This window comes from Rhamphochromis longiceps, linkage group LG20 (assembly GCF_057381845.1).
Source record: "Rhamphochromis longiceps isolate RC_006_pf linkage group LG20, R_longiceps_female_GT1.1, whole genome shotgun sequence".
Taxonomy (NCBI): Eukaryota; Metazoa; Chordata; class Actinopteri; order Cichliformes; family Cichlidae; genus Rhamphochromis; species Rhamphochromis longiceps.
In genome coordinates, this window is record NC_140576.1 from 33,375,207 (window position 1) to 33,394,337 (window position 19,131).

The window sequence follows — 19,131 nt, forward strand, 5'->3', positions numbered from 1 at the left end:
TCTTCCTTCTTTTTTGTATTTGAAGATGGTTTTACAGAAGATGTACATTCCTGCAGTCTTTATTTCCCGGTGACCATTGCAATTCACTTAATGTAGATGATGTTTAGATCATGCTTTAAAACGCCCTTCAAAGATCTATCTTAGGGGTCTATCTCACTTGAAGAAGAACTTTGGTGAGGGAACTGAGTAACAGAAAACAATGCAAGAATTCCAAAATACACCTGCTAACCTTGAAAATGAACATTTATGCAAAGACCAAATGGATGAGCATAACTTTCTGCAATTATTATCAGAATATTTGATTTTTCCTGCAACCCTTTCATGCATGAATTATGACAACCTCAATAGGATTTCTTTCTTAAGTATTTTTATTCATCTTTAGGCATGACAAAAAGATTTTTGAACTTCACTTTTTTAATCATGGACTTTTCAAAGAGGTTTTTACATGTCTACTTAGGTGGACAACACACATTTTGACTGAATTTGGTATGAAGTGACACATCAGTGTCCAGTGTCGTGGTTTATGTGCAAGTATACCATCAACACTGGCACAAATACAAGAAAACAGCCTTTGAGTCATGACCACTATGCGTGAAAGAGTTAATGCAATGAATTAACTTGTTAAGTTTCCTGTCCTTTCTCTGTGTATAATGTATCCATTAGCAATGTTCCAATTGATTTGCATATTAATTTACCATATCAGGATATATCGATTTTCATATTTTGTGCAGTAGGATCCAAGAGAGAGTGGGGCCCAATCCAACTGACTTTAGGCAGTAGGGTACACCCTGGAGAGATTATTTGTTAATATAGGGCTAACACAGAGTAACAAACAACTATTCACGACCAGTTTGGGATAATCAATCAAGCTTGCATGCATGACTGTTGGAAAGGTGCAAGCAGCTGGAATGAACTTGTCAGGCACAGGAAGAATATGCAGACTCTACACAGGAAGCAGCAGTGAGTCAGCATATTCACATTCACATGTGTTGCCAATTCTTAAGACTAGCCTGGTAAACTTGACATATTTGAGGCTTGAATAAAAGTAAAAATGTATATTTGCAAATATTTAAAGCTCTGTAAACACCGATTAAGGTGGACACTGAGCAACCTATTATACAGAAATGTGCCCCACAGTAAACTTAATATGAGCCTAATTTTTATTTATAACTGCTCCTCATATTAAACTCTGCCAAAGTGAGTCAAAACATCGTCCTTCAACTCATTCTTAACATGTTTTCCTACTTTCTTTTTTTCTTCTGGATCTGTAGGATATCAACGAGACAGGATATCCCTACTACAGAGATTTCTGGCACAGAGTTCCACCCACCTGCTGCTCAAATCTTTTGTTTGAGCTGGCTTAAAGGAAAGGTGGCCTCTAGGGGAGAGCAGCGAAAACAGTTTGTTTCAAACAGGATTAACTGCACCAAAGCCCAGTATGAGATAATAAGGATTATTTTCACATGTGAATTGTCCAAAGCTACACGAATACAAGTCCAAGAATAAAACATATTGAGCTGAAAATGAACAGAATAGGTCCACTTAAAAAATAAATAAATCTAGTCCAGTTAGTCAGTTGGAATATATAGGGTTTAAAGAATATTAAGAGATAAATCCTTGGCTGTACTGAAAACTGCCTGGCATTTAAAACTATTTTTCTGTGTAGCTCATCTCCGTGGTGAAATAACTCTAGCCTAGCAACTGTGCTAATTATGTGGAGTGATCTGTCATCAAACGTGACACTTCCATCATGAAAGGGCCTTTTTACTGCTGACCTATGTGCCTTCTCTTCTGATTAAAGAAGACGTCAACTATTTGTCATTCTTAAAAAAAAATCATCTGAAATGGAATGTGACCATGGCATCATTTTGAACTGGTAACCATGACAACAAGGCCAATTTTAATAGTCTCTGCTGCAGCACATTACAAATGTGCAGGTAGTCAAATCGATTAATTTTCTCCTGGCAGGTTAATATTGCAGATTTGGATGGCAGATAAAATCCTGCAGGATTTATCTTTAGGTTATGTCTGCATTTCTTTATTTATCAGAAAGGACTCATAGATTATAAAGGTTATTAAAGCTGAACTGGTTTGTTCTGTCTGCTAGGAAGCCTTTAGCTTAGCTAGGCTGTTTGTGAATAATTAACCTTTTGCATTTCACAAACACTGGAGTGAATACATGAGCAGCAGAGGCCTGCAGTATTATTAGTGTGACCTGTCTGTTGTCATTGCATTTCGTATGGTTCCTTCTGTGGAGGGTTACATGAGCACCTAATGCAGATTAATGCATAAACCTGTTAAGGGATGCCTCCTCAGGCTACAGATTATAATGCAACACTGTCACAGCCTGATGGTGCACTGTGGTTTCAAGCAGTTGGTAGCCAGGTGTAAAATATCTTCAACCTTCAAAAAAGCTGGGACACATTTTACAATGTAAATGAGAATGCAATGATTTGAAAACCTCATAAACCCATATTATATTTGCAATAGAAATTAGGAAACAGATTAAATGTTTAAAGTGAGAAAATGCGTCGTTACAAAAACATACAATCATTTTGGAAAAGATGGTAGCAACACAGCTCCGAAAAGTTGGGAAATAACTAATTTATCACTCTCTAGCATCGCCTCTTCTTTTAACAACAGTCTGTGAACTGAGGAGACGTCTGCTGGCTGGACTCCGGGGCATTTGCCCCATACGTGTCCAATACATTCTAGCTATTGATCAATCCTAGATCTGCTTTGTTATATTTTCAATTTCATAATGTTCAAAATGCTTTCAATTCGGTGAAAGATCTGGACTGCAGAAAGCCCAGATCAGCACCTGGATTCTTCAACTTCAAAGCCTTGCTGTTGTAATAGATGTAGTATGCTTTTTAGGATTGTCTTGCTGAAGTGTGTAAGGCCTCGCTTATAAGAGACATTGTAAGGATGGGAGCATATGTTACTCTAAAATCTCTGCATCCCTTTCAGCATTATTGGGATGCCGATACTAATGCACCCCCTATGTCATCAGAAGTGCAGACTTTTGAACTGAGTACTGATCAAAAACCCAGATGGTCCCTCGCGTCTTCAGTCCAGAGGATGCACTGTCCAGGTTTTACTGTAAATATTTCAAATTTAGATGTGTCTGAGCACAGAACTGTTTTCCACGTTGCTTCAGTCTGGATCAGGTTCACATATGGCTTCTTCTTTAACCTGAATTTCCCGTTGGCATGGTGATAAACAGCCTTGTTTCAGACAGATGTCAGATAAATGAGGGGTATTTTCATAATGCAAACCTGCTCTAGAGTCCAAGAATGAAAATATGAAGATGGAGCACAATAGGTCCACTTTAATTAATCATTAATATTTTACAGGTAGACAAAATGTTTTGAAATGTTAGCTCTACATCCAATTGAATTATTATCTAATTTTGCAGACAAAACTTTAATTTTGACAGGTCACTCATACACCAGGATATTATTTATTACACTGGCAGTAACTTATTTTAATTTAATATTGCTAATTAATTAAATCGTTAACCAATGTATAACTAATGTATATACCAATATTTAGTTTGTTGCTGAAGTCTTTCCTCTTCATTGGTGTCACAGAGCTGCAGAAAATCCACTTTCATTCAGCATTTAAACACAACATTAAAAAGACTCTGCATAACAACCATAACCTGTGTATAAAGCTTTTATAAATTGTCATATTTTTTTTAAATTATTTTATATTGAGCATCATCAAAAATTAGTCGTCATATATTTTAAAATACAGCCTACTTGCTTGTCGTGAGCACGGCGTGGGCTGTTTTACATGAATCGTGCTGTTTTACAATAGGAGGCCGTTTCTACGCAGGAAGCGCAGTTTTCTATAAAACCTGAAACTGTGTGGAAAGATGTGATGCAGCGGCGGCAGCAGCGAGTGCACCAGCCTCAACTGTGCCACAAGTCTCAATGAGCACCTGTGAGACTCTCCGCCCCTCCCATCGACTATCTTCATGGATGTAATCTCCGACTTAACAACAGGTACTTGTAAGGTCCCAGATAAAGTAATCTCCCCAGACCTCGCTGAGCTTTTGGCAGGAGAGTCAGAGCAGAGCTCCAACCGCGCAAAGTCTCTAGGTAAGTCTCAGTCAGCGTGCTGATGAATGAACCTCTTCTTTATTAAATTAACTATACGTCTTCAGATGTCTCACACTACAGTAATTAAATCTAAAGAGCTGCAGATTGGAGATTTTTTCCGGCCTAGGATGAGGCAGAGGACCTGATGTGTAATTTATATTCTGCGCGTAAATTGGGTAGTTTTTAAACGTCCTGCATCTTGAATAGATCTGTCTTGAGTACATTTATGTGTGTATATTCAGAAGTGTTTCTGCTCAGGCGTGGCAGATGTGTGCTTCAAGCTTGATCTGAATATCTGATCATCCGCCTGTTTGCCGCAGAGTGATCTTTCCACGGATGCCGCAGCGAACTTGGTTCAGCTGTTGGTATGATGCACGATGCTGTATCGCGAGGCACCGCACGGGACATATCTGCTGTCATTTACTGACAGAGGAGCCTGTCTCCGTGCTGCAAGTCACGTCATTTATCGGTGTACCTATGCGTGAGATAACGTGGATTTTCTCTCCCACCTTTTTTTTTTTTTTTTTTTGCACGATGGCAGAAACGTGTGGCTGAGCTTTAAGCGTGAAGTTGATGAATAAATGACAAAGATAAGGTGAAAGTTTTCGTAAAGGGAACCGGATGTATTAAAATGTAAATCACTGATGCAGGTTTTGACTTTGCAAATTAGGTTTTGCGTGGCTGACTGTGGTTTTGGATCCCCCTGCTGAGTTTTATGTTGTGATCTGTGCTGTTAAAACAACAACACACGCTCAGGATGAAAAGAAGTACTGCAGGGGAGGAGTAAACAACAGGAAACCCCTTTCATATCAGATCCTCTGTGCTCATCACTGTCTACATATGTATTTATGTATATAAATCTGGACACTGGATTATTAGAATAAATATGTTTCTGAGCTTTAGGTTTTGGTAAATTTGCATATGCACTGAATTGAAACTGTTTTTTCTGCTTTATTTATTCATATAATTTATGTTTTTATACCACTGTCAGCAGATACCACTTTAGCAATAGTATACTTAATTAATTAAGATATATTGTCACATTTAAAATAATTTGTTCTAGGCTGTTCTAAGTTTTTTTTAGTTTTTTTTTTTTTTTTTTTTTTTTACCTGTGATGGTGTCAGGTATACAGATCAGGAGTTAATCCGTTATATAAGAGAAAAGGGGGCAGGAAATCAGACTGAGTAACTTGTCCTTCTAAAGTGTTCCTAATCCTCCTCAGTACATTGAGTTCTACTCAACAAGTCATTCTTGTTTTAGATGCTCATCATTTGAGAAAATACAATCATTTTTCTCATTATACTGAATATATTCCTGAGCTGCAAGGTATTTTCTTTTCTAAAAAGTTTCATTTACAACAGTTATAAAGGTTAATTTCTTTTTCAAATGATTTTTTTTTTTATGTCAGGAAACAAAAGTGACACACTAGTCTCACATTTCATTCCCATTTGCTTTTAGATTGTGTATCAGCCTTGTTGATACACAGCTTTATGATACAGCATCATGTGGTGCTGATGTGGGCCAAGCCCGGCATAGCTTTACACCTCCCTGTGTGCTAGTTACAGCGCGGATTAGTGCGCTAACCTTTTGTCAGCCAGACAGAGACCGGCTGACAAAAGCAGTCTCACCGGCTGCTCCCACCTGTAGACAGTCTGAGCAGCTCAGCAGACGCGTCAACCTTCATAGCTGCTTTGTTAGGACTTTTCAATAATCCCAGATGACTTTTTTGTTTACATTTACAATGACGAGGAAGCCTGTACACTGAGCCTGGATGGTTTTTGTTTGTTGCAGTTGTATGCAAATAAACTAAGGAAACAAGGGCAATGTGGATCTTTTCCTTTGAGTGACATCTATTCTTCTGTCTTTTGCTTTTCCTTAACATCAAAAAGAATTCCCTGGCAAAGCACCTGCAGACATGGGTCGTCAAGAGGCCGACTATGTGTGGAAGAAGAACACTGAAAACATCCAAGAGGTTTTTGACTTCATGGAAGAGTTGGGATCGTAAGTATCATTTAACTCACTGTAAGATGACTTTGATTAAAGTTTAAAAAATGTTTAAGTAACTGAACAGTTTTTTGCTTCCCTGGCGAATGCTTTGCACCATTAGATGGTTTATTTTACTGATACTGATGTGAACTGCAGTGGCTGGCATGATAATAGCCATCAGCATGCTGTTTGAATTAGAGGACAGATTACTGATTTGATTGGATTAACATGCTAAGGCTTACTGTACTTAAGTATTGGCAGCAAGATGCTCTAACTGTTAGACAACTAGGCTGATTTTCCAGAGGGATCCAGGCTTTGGCATCAGTGCAGCAGTTCATTCACAATTTTTTTTTGTAATTTTTTAAATTTGCTAATCATTGCTTTTTAGTTTTTATATGCAAACAAAACAGAGGAAAATGTAAATATTTGATTATAAATCTGGCACAAATAATAAGACAGTAGAATCGTTATTGAGGTCAGGGGTTCTCGAAGTTTTCATGACTGAGTGCCAACATATGATGGAGACTTGCACAGGAAAAATGTGATAATGTGATAACGTGATATTCTGTGCCGGGTTTAAACAATTAGTGAAGTGACTTTAAATGAAAAAAAGCAGCAGTATTTATCAAAGTTAGGACAGTTTAATTTTCTATGAAGGGAAGAACAGAGCTGGAATTAATGAGAAGTGCTTCCAAGAACCGCTGGCACATTTGCAATTAAAAAATAAAAACTAAATAAGAATCCACCTAATGTTATTGCTTTCTAACATCTAACTTTGTGCTGTACACATTCAGTCGACACTCGCTCACCTGCGCTCACCTAATTTTTGTCACGGCGGTGATAAAAACCAGTGGCAGTGTTGAGTATTTTGCAATAGACTGGAGAACTACTGGTGAGAGACTAACATTAAATCATGATGTAAGCTAGAGTGCTGCCAGAGTGAGAAAATAGAGCTTACTGTGCTGAGGGCTGAAGAGGCTGCCAAGAGGTTTTATCTAACACATCATCAATGATTGGACTGTGAAGGAGGCAACACCCTCCTGAGCAAAGAGCGTTATCTAATTTGGTTCAGTTCAGTTCTGTTGGTCTACAGCAATTACTTTTATTCCCCCCAAACAATTTGAACACCCAAGAGTTTCACGTAAAAGTGGGAAAACAAATTTTAAAATTACTTGTAATGCGGTTATTTCTGTGGCACCTCCCCTAGAAGAGAAGACAGATTGGATTACTGCTGTCTGAGCCACCCAGTAAGTTTGCTTTCGGTGAACTCTCTGAATGATGCCTATTCCCGGGTGAACATTTTCGTTTTTTTGTGTTCTGTCACAATAAAAGCAAGAGACTCCAGAAGGGACTGGAGATTTTGCAGTCTTTCCCACTGGGCCTCATCAGACATTGTGTAAACAGCATCCTAATGGTTTCCTGGAAATAGGGACTGAGTTTATTCGGGGTTAAGAAGAACCACCAGAGTGCATTGAAAAGCAGTGCGATTTTAGTCTGTACTGAATTCTAAGCACTCAGATTCACACAGTCGGGTGAATTCTTGCAATTTCTGATCGCTCCTAATCTTTTTGATCATGGTTGTTGCTTAGCTTTCATTTTCAGGTCTTGACCGGCAATTTTTCTTGAAAGTCAAAGTATTTTTTTCAAGTAGGTCCTTGGAACAAAAATCAAAGCAATTCAGGGAAAGTAGTGCTATAATGGGAAAGGGACAGCTTGTTCCTGACTGCCAAACTGAGCTGGAATTAGAGTTTATATGAACGTGGGAAAAGTGGTCTGCCGATAGTTCTTGACACCTGCCTGTGACCTGACCTACACATGGTCCGTTGCTGACCTTCTGTGCCTGGAGCCTGCCACCGTTTCCTTTGCGTCAGGGATAAAGCACCTAATCCACCCAGTAGAACAACTATTCCCAGACAACGCTGAAGATAGCATGGACACAGGAGCACAGCGCACAATAATAAGCCCCTGACATGTGAATTGTTAAGTCACAGAGGTCCTTACAAGAGCTTAATTAAACCCTTTGATATTGCTATTTCTGCCCTGAGTTGATTTTAAATTAGATGGTCTCTAAGAAGTCCGTATCAGAAAGTTTCCTTTCCTAAATGATGTAATACGACAGGGAGAAAAAAACAAAGTCATTATTGACGGTTACACAACAGAAGCCTTTAAAGTCTTTAAATGCAATTATGGACTAAATGTTTTTCTGGTGATCTTGTTTATACAGTAAATTAGAATCAAAACCTGTATGCGCAGTTAGCTTAGCTCGACTTTTACAGCTTTAGTATTTATCTATACAAAAATACATATGGTTTATGGAAGGCTCCACACTATTCACAGTCTCTGCAAATTCAGCTGCTTATCTCAGTTTCCAAACTAAGCACAGCTAACCAGCTCTTTATCATTTATTCAACATAAACCATTTGCTCACGTTTACAGCAACCTTCAACTTGACGTTGCCCACCAGAGACGCTTGTGAGAATGCATGTATGTAGATGTATCATGTCAAACTGGACATAAATAAATATGCCAACCTCATAGTACAGTAAGTGAGTATGAGTCAATATGAGCCAGTATAATCAGTATGAATCAGTATATCAGATTGTACTCCTGAGAACAGCACAGGTGAATACACAGCTAGAGAGTAGGTGTTTGCATGCTCAATCCAGGGAGTTTAGTCACCTAAACCAAGCAGAATGTTCCAGTACTGAGAACACATCTGTGTGAAGTAATGTGAGAGAGGACATCTTTGTCTGACGTTTATGTTCTTAAAAAGAAAAACAAACAAAATAATGGAAATGAATGTTCCAGTCTCATCTCCTAACTCTGCAGGAAGAAAACAGCCTATTTCCCAATGTCCTACTAACCCTGCAGCACTTCCTCATTCAGGAAATGGGACTTGCATTATTATATTTTAAATCATAAAGAAAATAAAAATAGGATGTGTCATTAATTAAAAAATAATGTGTTTAAAACATGAGCCCTTCAAATAAAAGTTGGCTGAAAACCAATAACATTTAATGTATGCACAAATTGAGAAACTGAATAGCTTCTCCCAGTTGCACGAGAGCAATATAAAAGTAGACACACAGGAGTCCAATGTTCTGTGTTGTTAATGTGCCCATGTTATATTAACAACAGCCCTCTAGTAATAAGCGAGAAGGCTTATTTCCCCTTACCAAGGGAGACTTTGTGTGTTGTTTCAAAGCAATCAGTGAAGGCATCATCAGTAATGTATTTTCAATATGTGTTTATGTGTTAATGAGCAGTGGGGCATTCTCAGAAGTTTACATGGTGAAGGAGAAGAAGACGGGAAAAAATTTCGCCATGAAGTGTGTGAAAAAGAAACAGAAGAGGGATCTGAATCTGGAGAATGAGATCGCTGTGCTGCGAAGGTAATTCACATGTGAATTTTTATGAGCCTCCAGCTTTCATCTCTCAGACGTGAGCACAGGAGGAGGATTGCCATTGATGTCGGGTTTTTTTGGATGTTGTTTGGGTTGCAAGTATGTGGAACTTTGTGATAGGTATAAAAGCAATGTCATAATGAAAGCATCATGTTATTTTTACAGAATTAAACATGAGAACGTTGTGGGGCTGGAGGATTTCTATGAAAGTCGAACGCATTACTATCTTGTCATGCAGCTGTGAGTATTCCAGATTTTGTGTCCAATATTATCAAATTATCACCATAAAAGGAAAAGGAGCATATAGTTTTAATGCTGGCGGTGGCTCTGTACCAGGGTTTCAGGCGGTGAGCTATTTGACCGTATCCTGGATCGGGGGGTGTACTCAGAGAAGGATGCCAGCAGAGTGATTCAGCAGGTGCTGGAGGCCGTCAGCTATCTGCACCAAAACGGAATAGTGCATCGGGACCTGAAGGTATGGCTGATAATATCCCAAACACTAGTGAAATATATGGTTTTTCTCCTTTACATCACATTTGACTCATTTGTATCATGCTTACTCCTTAAACCCGAGGGTACATTAGATAGAAAGATAGACAACATACAGTATTATAAAGAAAAGCCCAACAATTTGCCTTCTTGACGAAGCACTTTGCAGCATAATGGAGACCTCAGGGGGAAATTGGTTGGGATAAGGTGACAGAGAAAAGGGAAAAGATGTCCATGGAGAGATGAAAAATGATATGGTGTTTGGCTGGCTGATGGGACTTTTAACATCAGGAACATTTAGCTTTAAAGACAGATATATACACTCAGAGGAAAGAAACAATAATGTGCAATAGCAGGATCTAAATGAATGATATACATGTGGAGGAGACATTCTCCTTACATCATGGGAAATCCTCCAGCAGCCTGAGTCTTTAGCCGCAGGAGAGAGGATTTCTGAAGGCTCTGCCTGCCATTGTAGTTTCTAAACTGGAGGAACCACAATTAAACCTGCTCTCTGACAGCAGTTCTAAAGTGGGACAATATGCTACTATGAGGACTTTAAGACATGTTGGAGCAAAACCAATTCAGTGCTTCACAGGGAGCCAATGAAAAGAATCTAATATGGGCAAATGAAGAGAATCATTTTAGCTACTAACTCCATTGTGTGGCTCAGCTGGAGACTGCTGCAGCCGTTAGGTAACAAGAAATTACAATAGTCCAGCCTAGAAATAATAAATGGCCTGATTAGTTTCTCAGTGTCACTCTGAGACACAGTATTATGCAGGTGAAAGAGGGCCCTCCTGGAGACTTTTTATGTGCAGGTTAAAAGACATATGTTGGTCAAAAGTGAGCTTTAAGGGTTTAGTGGTGCTTGGAACTGAGGTACTGGCATTCATAGAAACTATCTGGTAAGATGGTGTGTTAGAACCGTAAAAGGTAATGAATTACTGGATCTATAACTATCAGCTTATTGATGGAACAGCCTGGCAGAGCCATTGTGACTTATCCATCTGGTAATTATCCATACCTGAATATCATTTACAGGGTCATATGTTGAAGGGGTTTTTAATTCTTAGCTCATCAGAAAAACTAACTTAACCTTTGAGAGAAATTCTTAGAGAAATAATTTGACATAGTTGACATTATTTAGCATACAACTAAAGAGCGGTTTTACCTTTGCAAAACAGTAGGTACCCCAAAGCTCAACTGTTACTTGAAGTCCAGACCTCATTAATCATATAGATAATACTGCTTTGATTTTTTCCCCCTCTTGCTTTGGCTTAATTTACAATATTATCACTTTGACAGAAAGTAAGATATTAAGAATTTGTTCCACCACAGGTGAAATAACTATTTGAGAAGTTCTTCATTGAGGACATCAGTGTGTGAACAGCTCTCGTCCCTGCTTTTTTCCCTTGTGCAGCCCGAGAACATCCTGTACTACAGCCAGGAGGAAAACTCCAAGATCATGATCAGTGATTTCGGCCTGTCGAAGATGGTAGACAATGGCATCATGTCGACAGCCTGTGGCACCCCAGGATATGTTGGTAAGAAAACATGTCATTCTAGAGGAATAATCTCACACTCGCTGAGTTAGACCCTCAGAGTGGGTCATACTGCATGTTACCGATGCTTCACGAGCTTTTGAGCAATCACTGATATAGCTTTAAAATTTTCTCTAACCAGCTCCTGAAGTTTTGGCACAGAAGCCCTACAGCAACGCCGTTGACTGCTGGTCTATCGGAGTCATCACCTACATCCTGTAAGTAGAAAGCTATTCACCACCTGCTCCAGATTTTTCTCTTAGTAACAAGACGATCAGATTAAAGGCCCCAGCTGTGTCTTATGCAATGACACAGTTACCTATATACAGAAAAATGGAGCACATTGAGTCCACGCATGTACCATGTAGGGGATTTTTTTCACAGATGCTAAATGTTTGTATTTATTTGGTTTTTTCAGACTTTGCGGTTACCCCCCTTTTTATGAAGAAAGTGAGTCACGGCTCTTCTCCAAGATCATGAAGGCACAGTATGAGTTTGACTCACCATTCTGGGACGACATCTCTGAATCCGGTAATTACACTGAAAGATGGCACACACCGACTGTGTTTCTAATCAGCGTTGTCTAAGCTCTAATGTATCTATTGTTTTTTTCTGCAGCCAAGGATTTTATTCGTAACATGATGCAGAAGAATCCCAAGATGCGCTACACTACAGACCTAGCGCTCAGACATCCATGGTGACTACCACTCATACACTACACTTGTATTATGGAAACTTATTATGCTCCTTTCACCCATGTTGACATTTTTTGGACTTTTTGGCATTATTTATAGTTTACTGTAATCCTTTTTTATCTGACAATCAGTTCATTCACAGTCTTCAACAAGACAATTTAGCATTTTCTCTCTTTTTATCAGATCCTCTATCACATTAGGGACATTTGCTCTCACTGACATGACCCAATGCCAAAAGCAGACAAAAAAACAGCATTTAAACCTCATTATTTGAGATTCTGATTATATTTAATATGAAAACCCACCCCAAAAGTTGATTCTGTTCATTAGGACGTAGCGTTTTTTACAGTGGGAGAAATGTTTCATTTGCCTAATGACTGAAATTAGCACCATTGAAGGAACAATGGGCTGGGAGTTCAGTTCCTTGATCATTAATATGCAAATTCTAATGAGCATTGATCAAAGACCACTGATCAATGGCCATGAGTACCATTTGCAGAGAGTTGGGGAATGGCTGCAATCAAACCTGCAGTCCGCTGAAACTGAAGACATCACTGAAGACGCTACGTCCAGATAAACAGAATCAACTTTTGGGGATTTACTTTCCTGGATGATTGAGCATGCATCAAGACATGAAAACCCACCATTGTACCAGTATAGTTGTGACAAAACAATAATTACATATTATCTTTTATTAATGACTCCCTTTTTGTAATATAAGTACATATTTTGTGCAGTATAGTAGCATGTCTCGAGCAAAATTCACAACTGTCACTGAATTATTACGTTGTAACAGTTAATGTGTAATAGTCCATAAAATGTCATCTAAGCCTGATCATAAAATAACTTTCTACAATTAACATTTTAGTGGCACTGCACACAGGAGGCATCAATCTTCCTGCCCAGCACCAGTTACAAATGCATTCAGAATTAATCTCTACCTAAAATAAATTTAAGCTTTCTGTGCCGTCATTCGTTTTCCAGGATTATTGGGAAGACAGCTCGGAGCCAGGACATCTACTATTCCGTCAGCGTTCAGATTCAAAAGAACTTTGCCAAGTCCAAGTGGAAGGTTAGTCTGCACGGATTTCTTGGCTTCAGTGTGGTAACCTTACTGAAGACCTGCAGTTTATAGTAGATTAATCGGGTGCCAACCTAAATCCTTCCTGGCCAGGGAGACTTTAATAAGATACTGTTTAGTAATCGAGGGCACTAAGGGCTGATGTAGTGCATACACTGCCTAGGAAATCAAATGCACTTGGCTGCTCAGTGGTAAAAAAGAAGAAGAAAAGATCCTAAAATATGAATCTATAATTTATCAATCAATGATAAATGAACAAGACATTTCATTTAATGTCTACTCAATATCACCATATATAAGGACATCTAAAGTGAAGCTAGGCTATTTTTCAACCTCTTTTTTATATTCGCTTTTACAGCAAGCCTACAATGCTGCTGTTGCCATCAACCACATGAAGAAGCTGCAGCTGGCCCACTCAGAGCAGGTCCTGAGGCAGGCCAGCATCCCAGACATCAGGGTCATCGACGTGTCCTCCCCAACGAAAAACCGGAAACATCTTGATCCAGACAAGGTTGAGCCCAAGGTGCCAGAGGTCAACGGGAGTGTGCAGGGGACACATCACATGTCCTTGCCCACAAGCCATGTTGAACTAAAGAGCCACTGCCACCCACTGAAGACCAGTCAGAGCCATTGCAGTGCACAACACGCACCTACAATAGCTGAACAGGGAAAGCATGTGTACCACTCAGAGCCTGCCAACCTGAATGGGTTTGTAGCTGTTTTATATCAAATTGTGACCTTTGACCTTTTGAGTTTATAATATGGCTGACTAAAACATTTCTCTTTTGCTTTTAGATACGGTAAAAAAAACAATAATAGCAAGACCATAACTGGTGTTTGCGCCATCATGTGAAAGCTGCACAGAGTTTACATGGAAATAAAACATTTTACCTGGTAGGTACACTTAAAGCATGTGGATATAATGAACAAATACATTAAACTGTTTTTAAATTACACTTTTATTATTAAACTACAGTTTAATGGTGAAAAATGTATTTCTCACCCTGAATGTATTTCTGCCCTCTACAGGTCAGTGTTGCTGTTTTGACCCAGCATACAGCTGGTTTGCGTCAGCAGCTCCCAGGTACTGAGAACGACAAGTGGTTGATTCAAGCGGTGTGGGAGATCCACAGTCTGTGTGGAGCATTTTATTTTGGAGAGAGTGCCTAGGAAGCTTCCCCAAAACCACACCAAAGTACACAAACCACAACGAAACTCACACGCTCAGATGCACGAGTCTCATTTTTAACCAGAACATTTTTGACAGTATTCAACAGAACTGTGTGATCTAGGACGGAAAGCAATGGATTAAATGGGCTCATCTCTAGCCGGGCTTTGCATGAATATCCATGTTGTTTATGGTGACGATGTTCCTGACCACTGGTTTTTGATGGGGCAGAAGTCAGATCATCCGAACACTTTGTGTTCATGGTTCCATGCTTAAAATAATACACACAATGACGTCAATGACAATTATTGTACTTGAAGAAAACCGCATGCTTACTGCATCCAATAAGCCATACTGATGTAATTTAATATGGTAAAGTTGTCTCATATTTTTGTTACTTTCTTTAAGTTAATTGTTTCGCTAATTTATTTTTTTAATTATTTGCTTCTTTTTTTAAAAAATAAAATAAAATAGAGCAGATCAAATTCAAATTTGAAATAAAAATATATATAACAATGTATATTTAAACAAACCTATCATTAACAGTGTAAATGCCACAAGTATATTCATTAAATGCCATAAACCTACTAGAACTTTTACATTCAGGTAAAGTCTATTGTTAGAAATGTTTATTCACTTATTGTAAGCGGTTTACTTTGGGCAGTCTGCTGTTTGTCTTGGTATGTGCTTTGTAATGATGGATTTAACATATATTCATGTTATATATGTATTATGCTGGGAATCCTGTATACTCAAAAATAAAGGATCTGCATTTGTTTTGCTGTGGTTGTTTTACCTTCACTCCTGGTAAACAAATTAATGGTAGACTTTGCAAAATTAAATTAAGCTATTGCCAGTACATACACTAGCTAATCAATCACAGTATAATCAGCAGGCAGCTCAATGCATGGTCAAGATGAGAATACAAAGCAAGGTGATTTGCAGTAAGTTACTTTGAACGTAGCATTGTTGCTTGTGCCAGATGAGTTGGTCTGCATATTTTACAAAATACTGATCCTTTTTAGCACATTTAGCACCACATTGAATCCTGAAGCTGATGGGCTACAGCAGCAGAAGGCCACACTGGATCCCTGCCAGGTAGGCAACAGGAAACTACAGTTTGAACAGGCTTTGTTCAGACGTGTTTACTTTCTAATAATAGATTTTTTCTTCTTCTTGTTAATTTCTGCAACTTTCTGCAAACTTGCATGTTATTAAGCATCACCCTAATATAAATACACCATATTTGGGACTCATTTAACCTGAGCTGGTAACCTCAGTTAATCTAACCAGCAAGCCAATTAGCAGGCTGCACTTCTGTACTTCAGCCTTTCCAGCACAGTCAGGATTACAAGGAGCAGCGTACTTAGAACAGCACGTTCCAGACGGAGTAAATTAAGCCAAGTAAGCCAACAGATACAAAACATGTCTTTGTGACCAGGTTTAAACAGCTTTTATTATAAGATGTGAATAGGAGTCAAAAGCTGAGAAATGTATGTTGACTTAAAGGGTGCTTTAGATTATTATTCATTTCACCCCATTTATGAATTTCCTGCAAACACTGTGTTACAGGTAAAACACTCACTATTAAAATCTCTGATATAAAAAAGTCACTGTGTGTGTAATTTTCCTTTCACATATAAACATTTTAAATACTGTGGATCTAAACTCCTTCTCCCCTTAGCTCCTGTTGAAAGAGTTTTCACATCCACATTTGTCATAAAACTTCCCCCTCAACCACAGCATGGTGCCTTGGTGAAGTCCAGAATAGAGACAGACTGTTCATTTCAAGCAGAAGTGACAAAAAAATGGAGCAAAGGTCTCCAAACAGTCTCAACATTTTCCCAGCAGAGGCAAACATAAATGCCCAGAGCTGAGTTGCTCAAAGAGGAACATTATCGACTGCGTAATTATTGCGTTATTACCTGCAATATTTTAGGCAACTCTGCAATCCAAAAGTGGACAAACGGGGTGAAAGGTTGTCCCTGGATTAGCTATGAAGAGTGGAATCAGTGTGGATACTTTTTAGCATTTTCTCCTGTATTTTACTCTGACCTGATGTATTAGTATGAAATTCTTTACATAGAATCTTCACCTCCATTTTCAGTTCAAAATCTCAAAGTACTGAAAAAATAATGCTTTATCAAATCAAATCAAATCACTTTTATTGTCACATCACATGTGCAGGTACATTGGTACAGCACATGTGAGTGAAATTCTTGTGTGCGAGCTTCACAAGCAACAGAGTTGTGCAAAATACAAGAATGGCTACATCTGAAACTAATAAATATATGTACAATATATAATAGTATATGCATTTCTGGATGTGTATACTAAATATTTTTCTACGTGTGTGTGTGTGTGTGTGTGTGTGTGTGTGTGTGTGTGTGTGTGTGTGTGTGTGTGTGTGTACACATAGTTTACAAATTAAATAGAGTAAACAATTAATAAAATATATAAAAATATACAGAGTTGAGACATTACTTTAATGTAATGTCATGAGTAATCTGTATAACTGCTGCATTTTACTTAGAGAATTATATTAATATGCAATGTGACAGTTACAAAACTAATAATAAGTGTAACTTATTTGGTCACTACCAGCACAGCTAAAAGTCAAACTGGATAAAATGTTAAGCATGATTCATCTGGTGTACAGATGTTGAAGCAATGTGTGGTTGTCATTTTCACTCAGTGATGATGTCTCTGTGACAAAGATCAGACACATTTCCCAACTCGCTACTCTTCTCTCGTGCAGCAGGGAACTGGTTCAAAGTGCAGAGAGTTTGAGACACGTACACACGCATGTACTGTCAGCATTTTGGACAGATTTAGGTACAGGAGCAGAGCAGCTCAGGACAGCATGATTTGGGGGATTCTATTGACCCTTATCTTCTAATGAGGCTTATCTATTGCTGTTCAATAGGGGGTATTCCATGTGTAACCAATACTGTTGTCAGACAATAACTATTAACCAATAAATGGGGCTGGCTTTCCACAGCCTAGCATACTCTTATTGGACACTAATGAAGCTCTCCTGATAAAGATCAATATGCATGGTAACAAAGCACAAACCCAGGACTGTTGTTGTTCAGTGGTCCGTAACATGTTAACTGTCTGAATGTTAACATCCTTTATTTATTTATTTTTAACTTTTCTTAAACAGAAGGCGTGCCTGTGTGTGCTTGAAGAAGTTAATGAGTACCAACTAATGTTGCAAAGCATTACTTACTGTCAGAACAATATAATGTTTACTGCATGAACTGCACATGCAGAGTTCAGGCAACATGTCACATCACATGCATTTCATCACATACAGGGATTGGATGTGTCTGCCCTTTTACCCAAACAAGTTCTAATCTCCAACAAAACAATTGGAGTACAAGTGGCCTCATGAATATGCATTGTGTCCCCAGTGTGGGCGTTAACCTGGCCCTGCTTGGGTTTAAATATGCAGGCTCTGCCTTTGCCTCTGCCTGCAAAGCCTGATTACTCAGAACGCACAGAAAAAGAGAATAAGAGAGTTTGTGCGTGTGCTTCGACGTAAGTATTATTCTCTTTTTTTGTGGATAGTAGAATTTTTGCATTTTAATTAAATGGATTAGTTGTCAGGAGTAAATCTTTGTTCTCTTTACAGAATATCTGGTTACAATTGTTCCTTTTCTTTTAACAGACTCATCGACAACACAATATGGAAAACTTTGGCGAGATCATCCCATTTGCTAAAGAAATGCTGACACAGAGGCCCAGCCGGAGCATGCTGAAGATCTACATGCTCGGCTCTACTCTGGCAATGCTTGGCATGGTCGGGGGACTGGTAGAGATGGCTTTCCTGCCCTTTGTGGAGAGAGATACTGAGGAGGATGAACCAGCAGAGCTTATCATCCTGAAGAAGAAGGAGAAGAAGCAGGTGCTGAAGCCACACACTGCCTCTGCTGATAGTGAAGTTGCTGATGTGGTGGATACAGTAATGCCCGAGGAAAAAGCCAAATATCTTTTGACTTCAAGGCGGAGAAGCTCAGCCAACCGCTTACATGCTTCTTAAAGAAACTTTCTCCTCTTCACATAAATGGACACTAGAGATGATGGTAATGTTGGTAAATCAAGTCATTGTGCGGAAATGGCCCATTCATTATTTCAAAAATTGGTTAAATGTGCAGTTTGCTCCTGTTGACTGGGTAAAAAATGAGATGAGATACAGTGAAGACTGCGGGTTACAGTAACGTTGGCTGCTGGGCAGCAGATATTTGTGAATGTGATGTGATAGATGTGATGTAAAAGTGGAATGTGTGTGATTAAATTTGTTTTGCACCCTAATAAAAATATATTTTTTTCTCCAAACAATTGTCTCAGACCATGACTTTAATATAATCTGTGGGGTAGGTTACTTCAAAGAGCGGACCTCATGTTATAATTAGCAAAAAGAGAGAAAATGTAACTAAAAAGATGCAACTGATCTTTTAATCTCATTTTTCTTCATTTAATGCAATAATTTTAGAACTATGACTGGAAAATATATTTTAAAAAGTATCACAAATACCCTTTTCCAAGTACTTATTTTGTATTACAAATAACTAAAAGCCTGCTATATTAATTTTACAGCAGAGGATTTTCACAAATTAGAAGCAAGTTGAAGCAGGTGTAATTTTACAGATGA

General features: G+C 38.6%; 2 protein-coding genes across 2 annotated transcripts; both read left to right on the top strand.

The window, feature by feature from the left end:
* Nucleotides 1-3,881: 3,881 nt before the first annotated feature.
* On the top strand, nucleotides 3,882-14,159 carry camk1gb (calcium/calmodulin-dependent protein kinase IGb). Its single transcript, XM_085392594.1, has 12 exons — nucleotides 3,882-4,106; nucleotides 5,997-6,108; nucleotides 9,360-9,485; nucleotides 9,663-9,737; nucleotides 9,834-9,972; nucleotides 11,410-11,533; nucleotides 11,673-11,748; nucleotides 11,949-12,061; nucleotides 12,149-12,227; nucleotides 13,210-13,297; nucleotides 13,665-14,014; nucleotides 14,102-14,159. The coding sequence occupies exons 1-12, from the start codon at nucleotides 3,983-3,985 to the stop codon at nucleotides 14,157-14,159; spliced, it is 1,464 nt and encodes a 487-aa protein (XP_085248720.1). The 5' UTR covers nucleotides 3,882-3,982.
* A 3,789-nt stretch (nucleotides 14,160-17,948) lies between these two features.
* Nucleotides 17,949-18,806, top strand: g0s2 (G0/G1 switch 2). Its single transcript, XM_085393979.1, has 2 exons — nucleotides 17,949-18,017; nucleotides 18,148-18,806. The coding sequence occupies exon 2, from the start codon at nucleotides 18,166-18,168 to the stop codon at nucleotides 18,517-18,519; it is 354 nt and encodes a 117-aa protein (XP_085250105.1). The 5' UTR covers nucleotides 17,949-18,017; nucleotides 18,148-18,165; the 3' UTR covers nucleotides 18,520-18,806.
* The last annotated feature ends 325 nt before the right edge of the window (nucleotides 18,807-19,131 follow it).

Coding starts and splice junctions, on each gene's coding strand:
- camk1gb (XM_085392594.1), top strand. CDS start 3,983: ATGGATGTAATCTCCGACTTAACAACAGGTACTTGTAAGGTCCCAGAT. Junction 9,738..9,833: donor TACTATCTTGTCATGCAGCT/GTGAGTATTCCA, acceptor GCTCTGTACCAG/GGTTTCAGGCGGTGAGCTAT. Junction 12,062..12,148: donor GGACGACATCTCTGAATCCG/GTAATTACACTG, acceptor TTTTTTCTGCAG/CCAAGGATTTTATTCGTAAC.
- g0s2 (XM_085393979.1), top strand. CDS start 18,166: ATGGAAAACTTTGGCGAGATCATCCCATTTGCTAAAGAAATGCTGACA.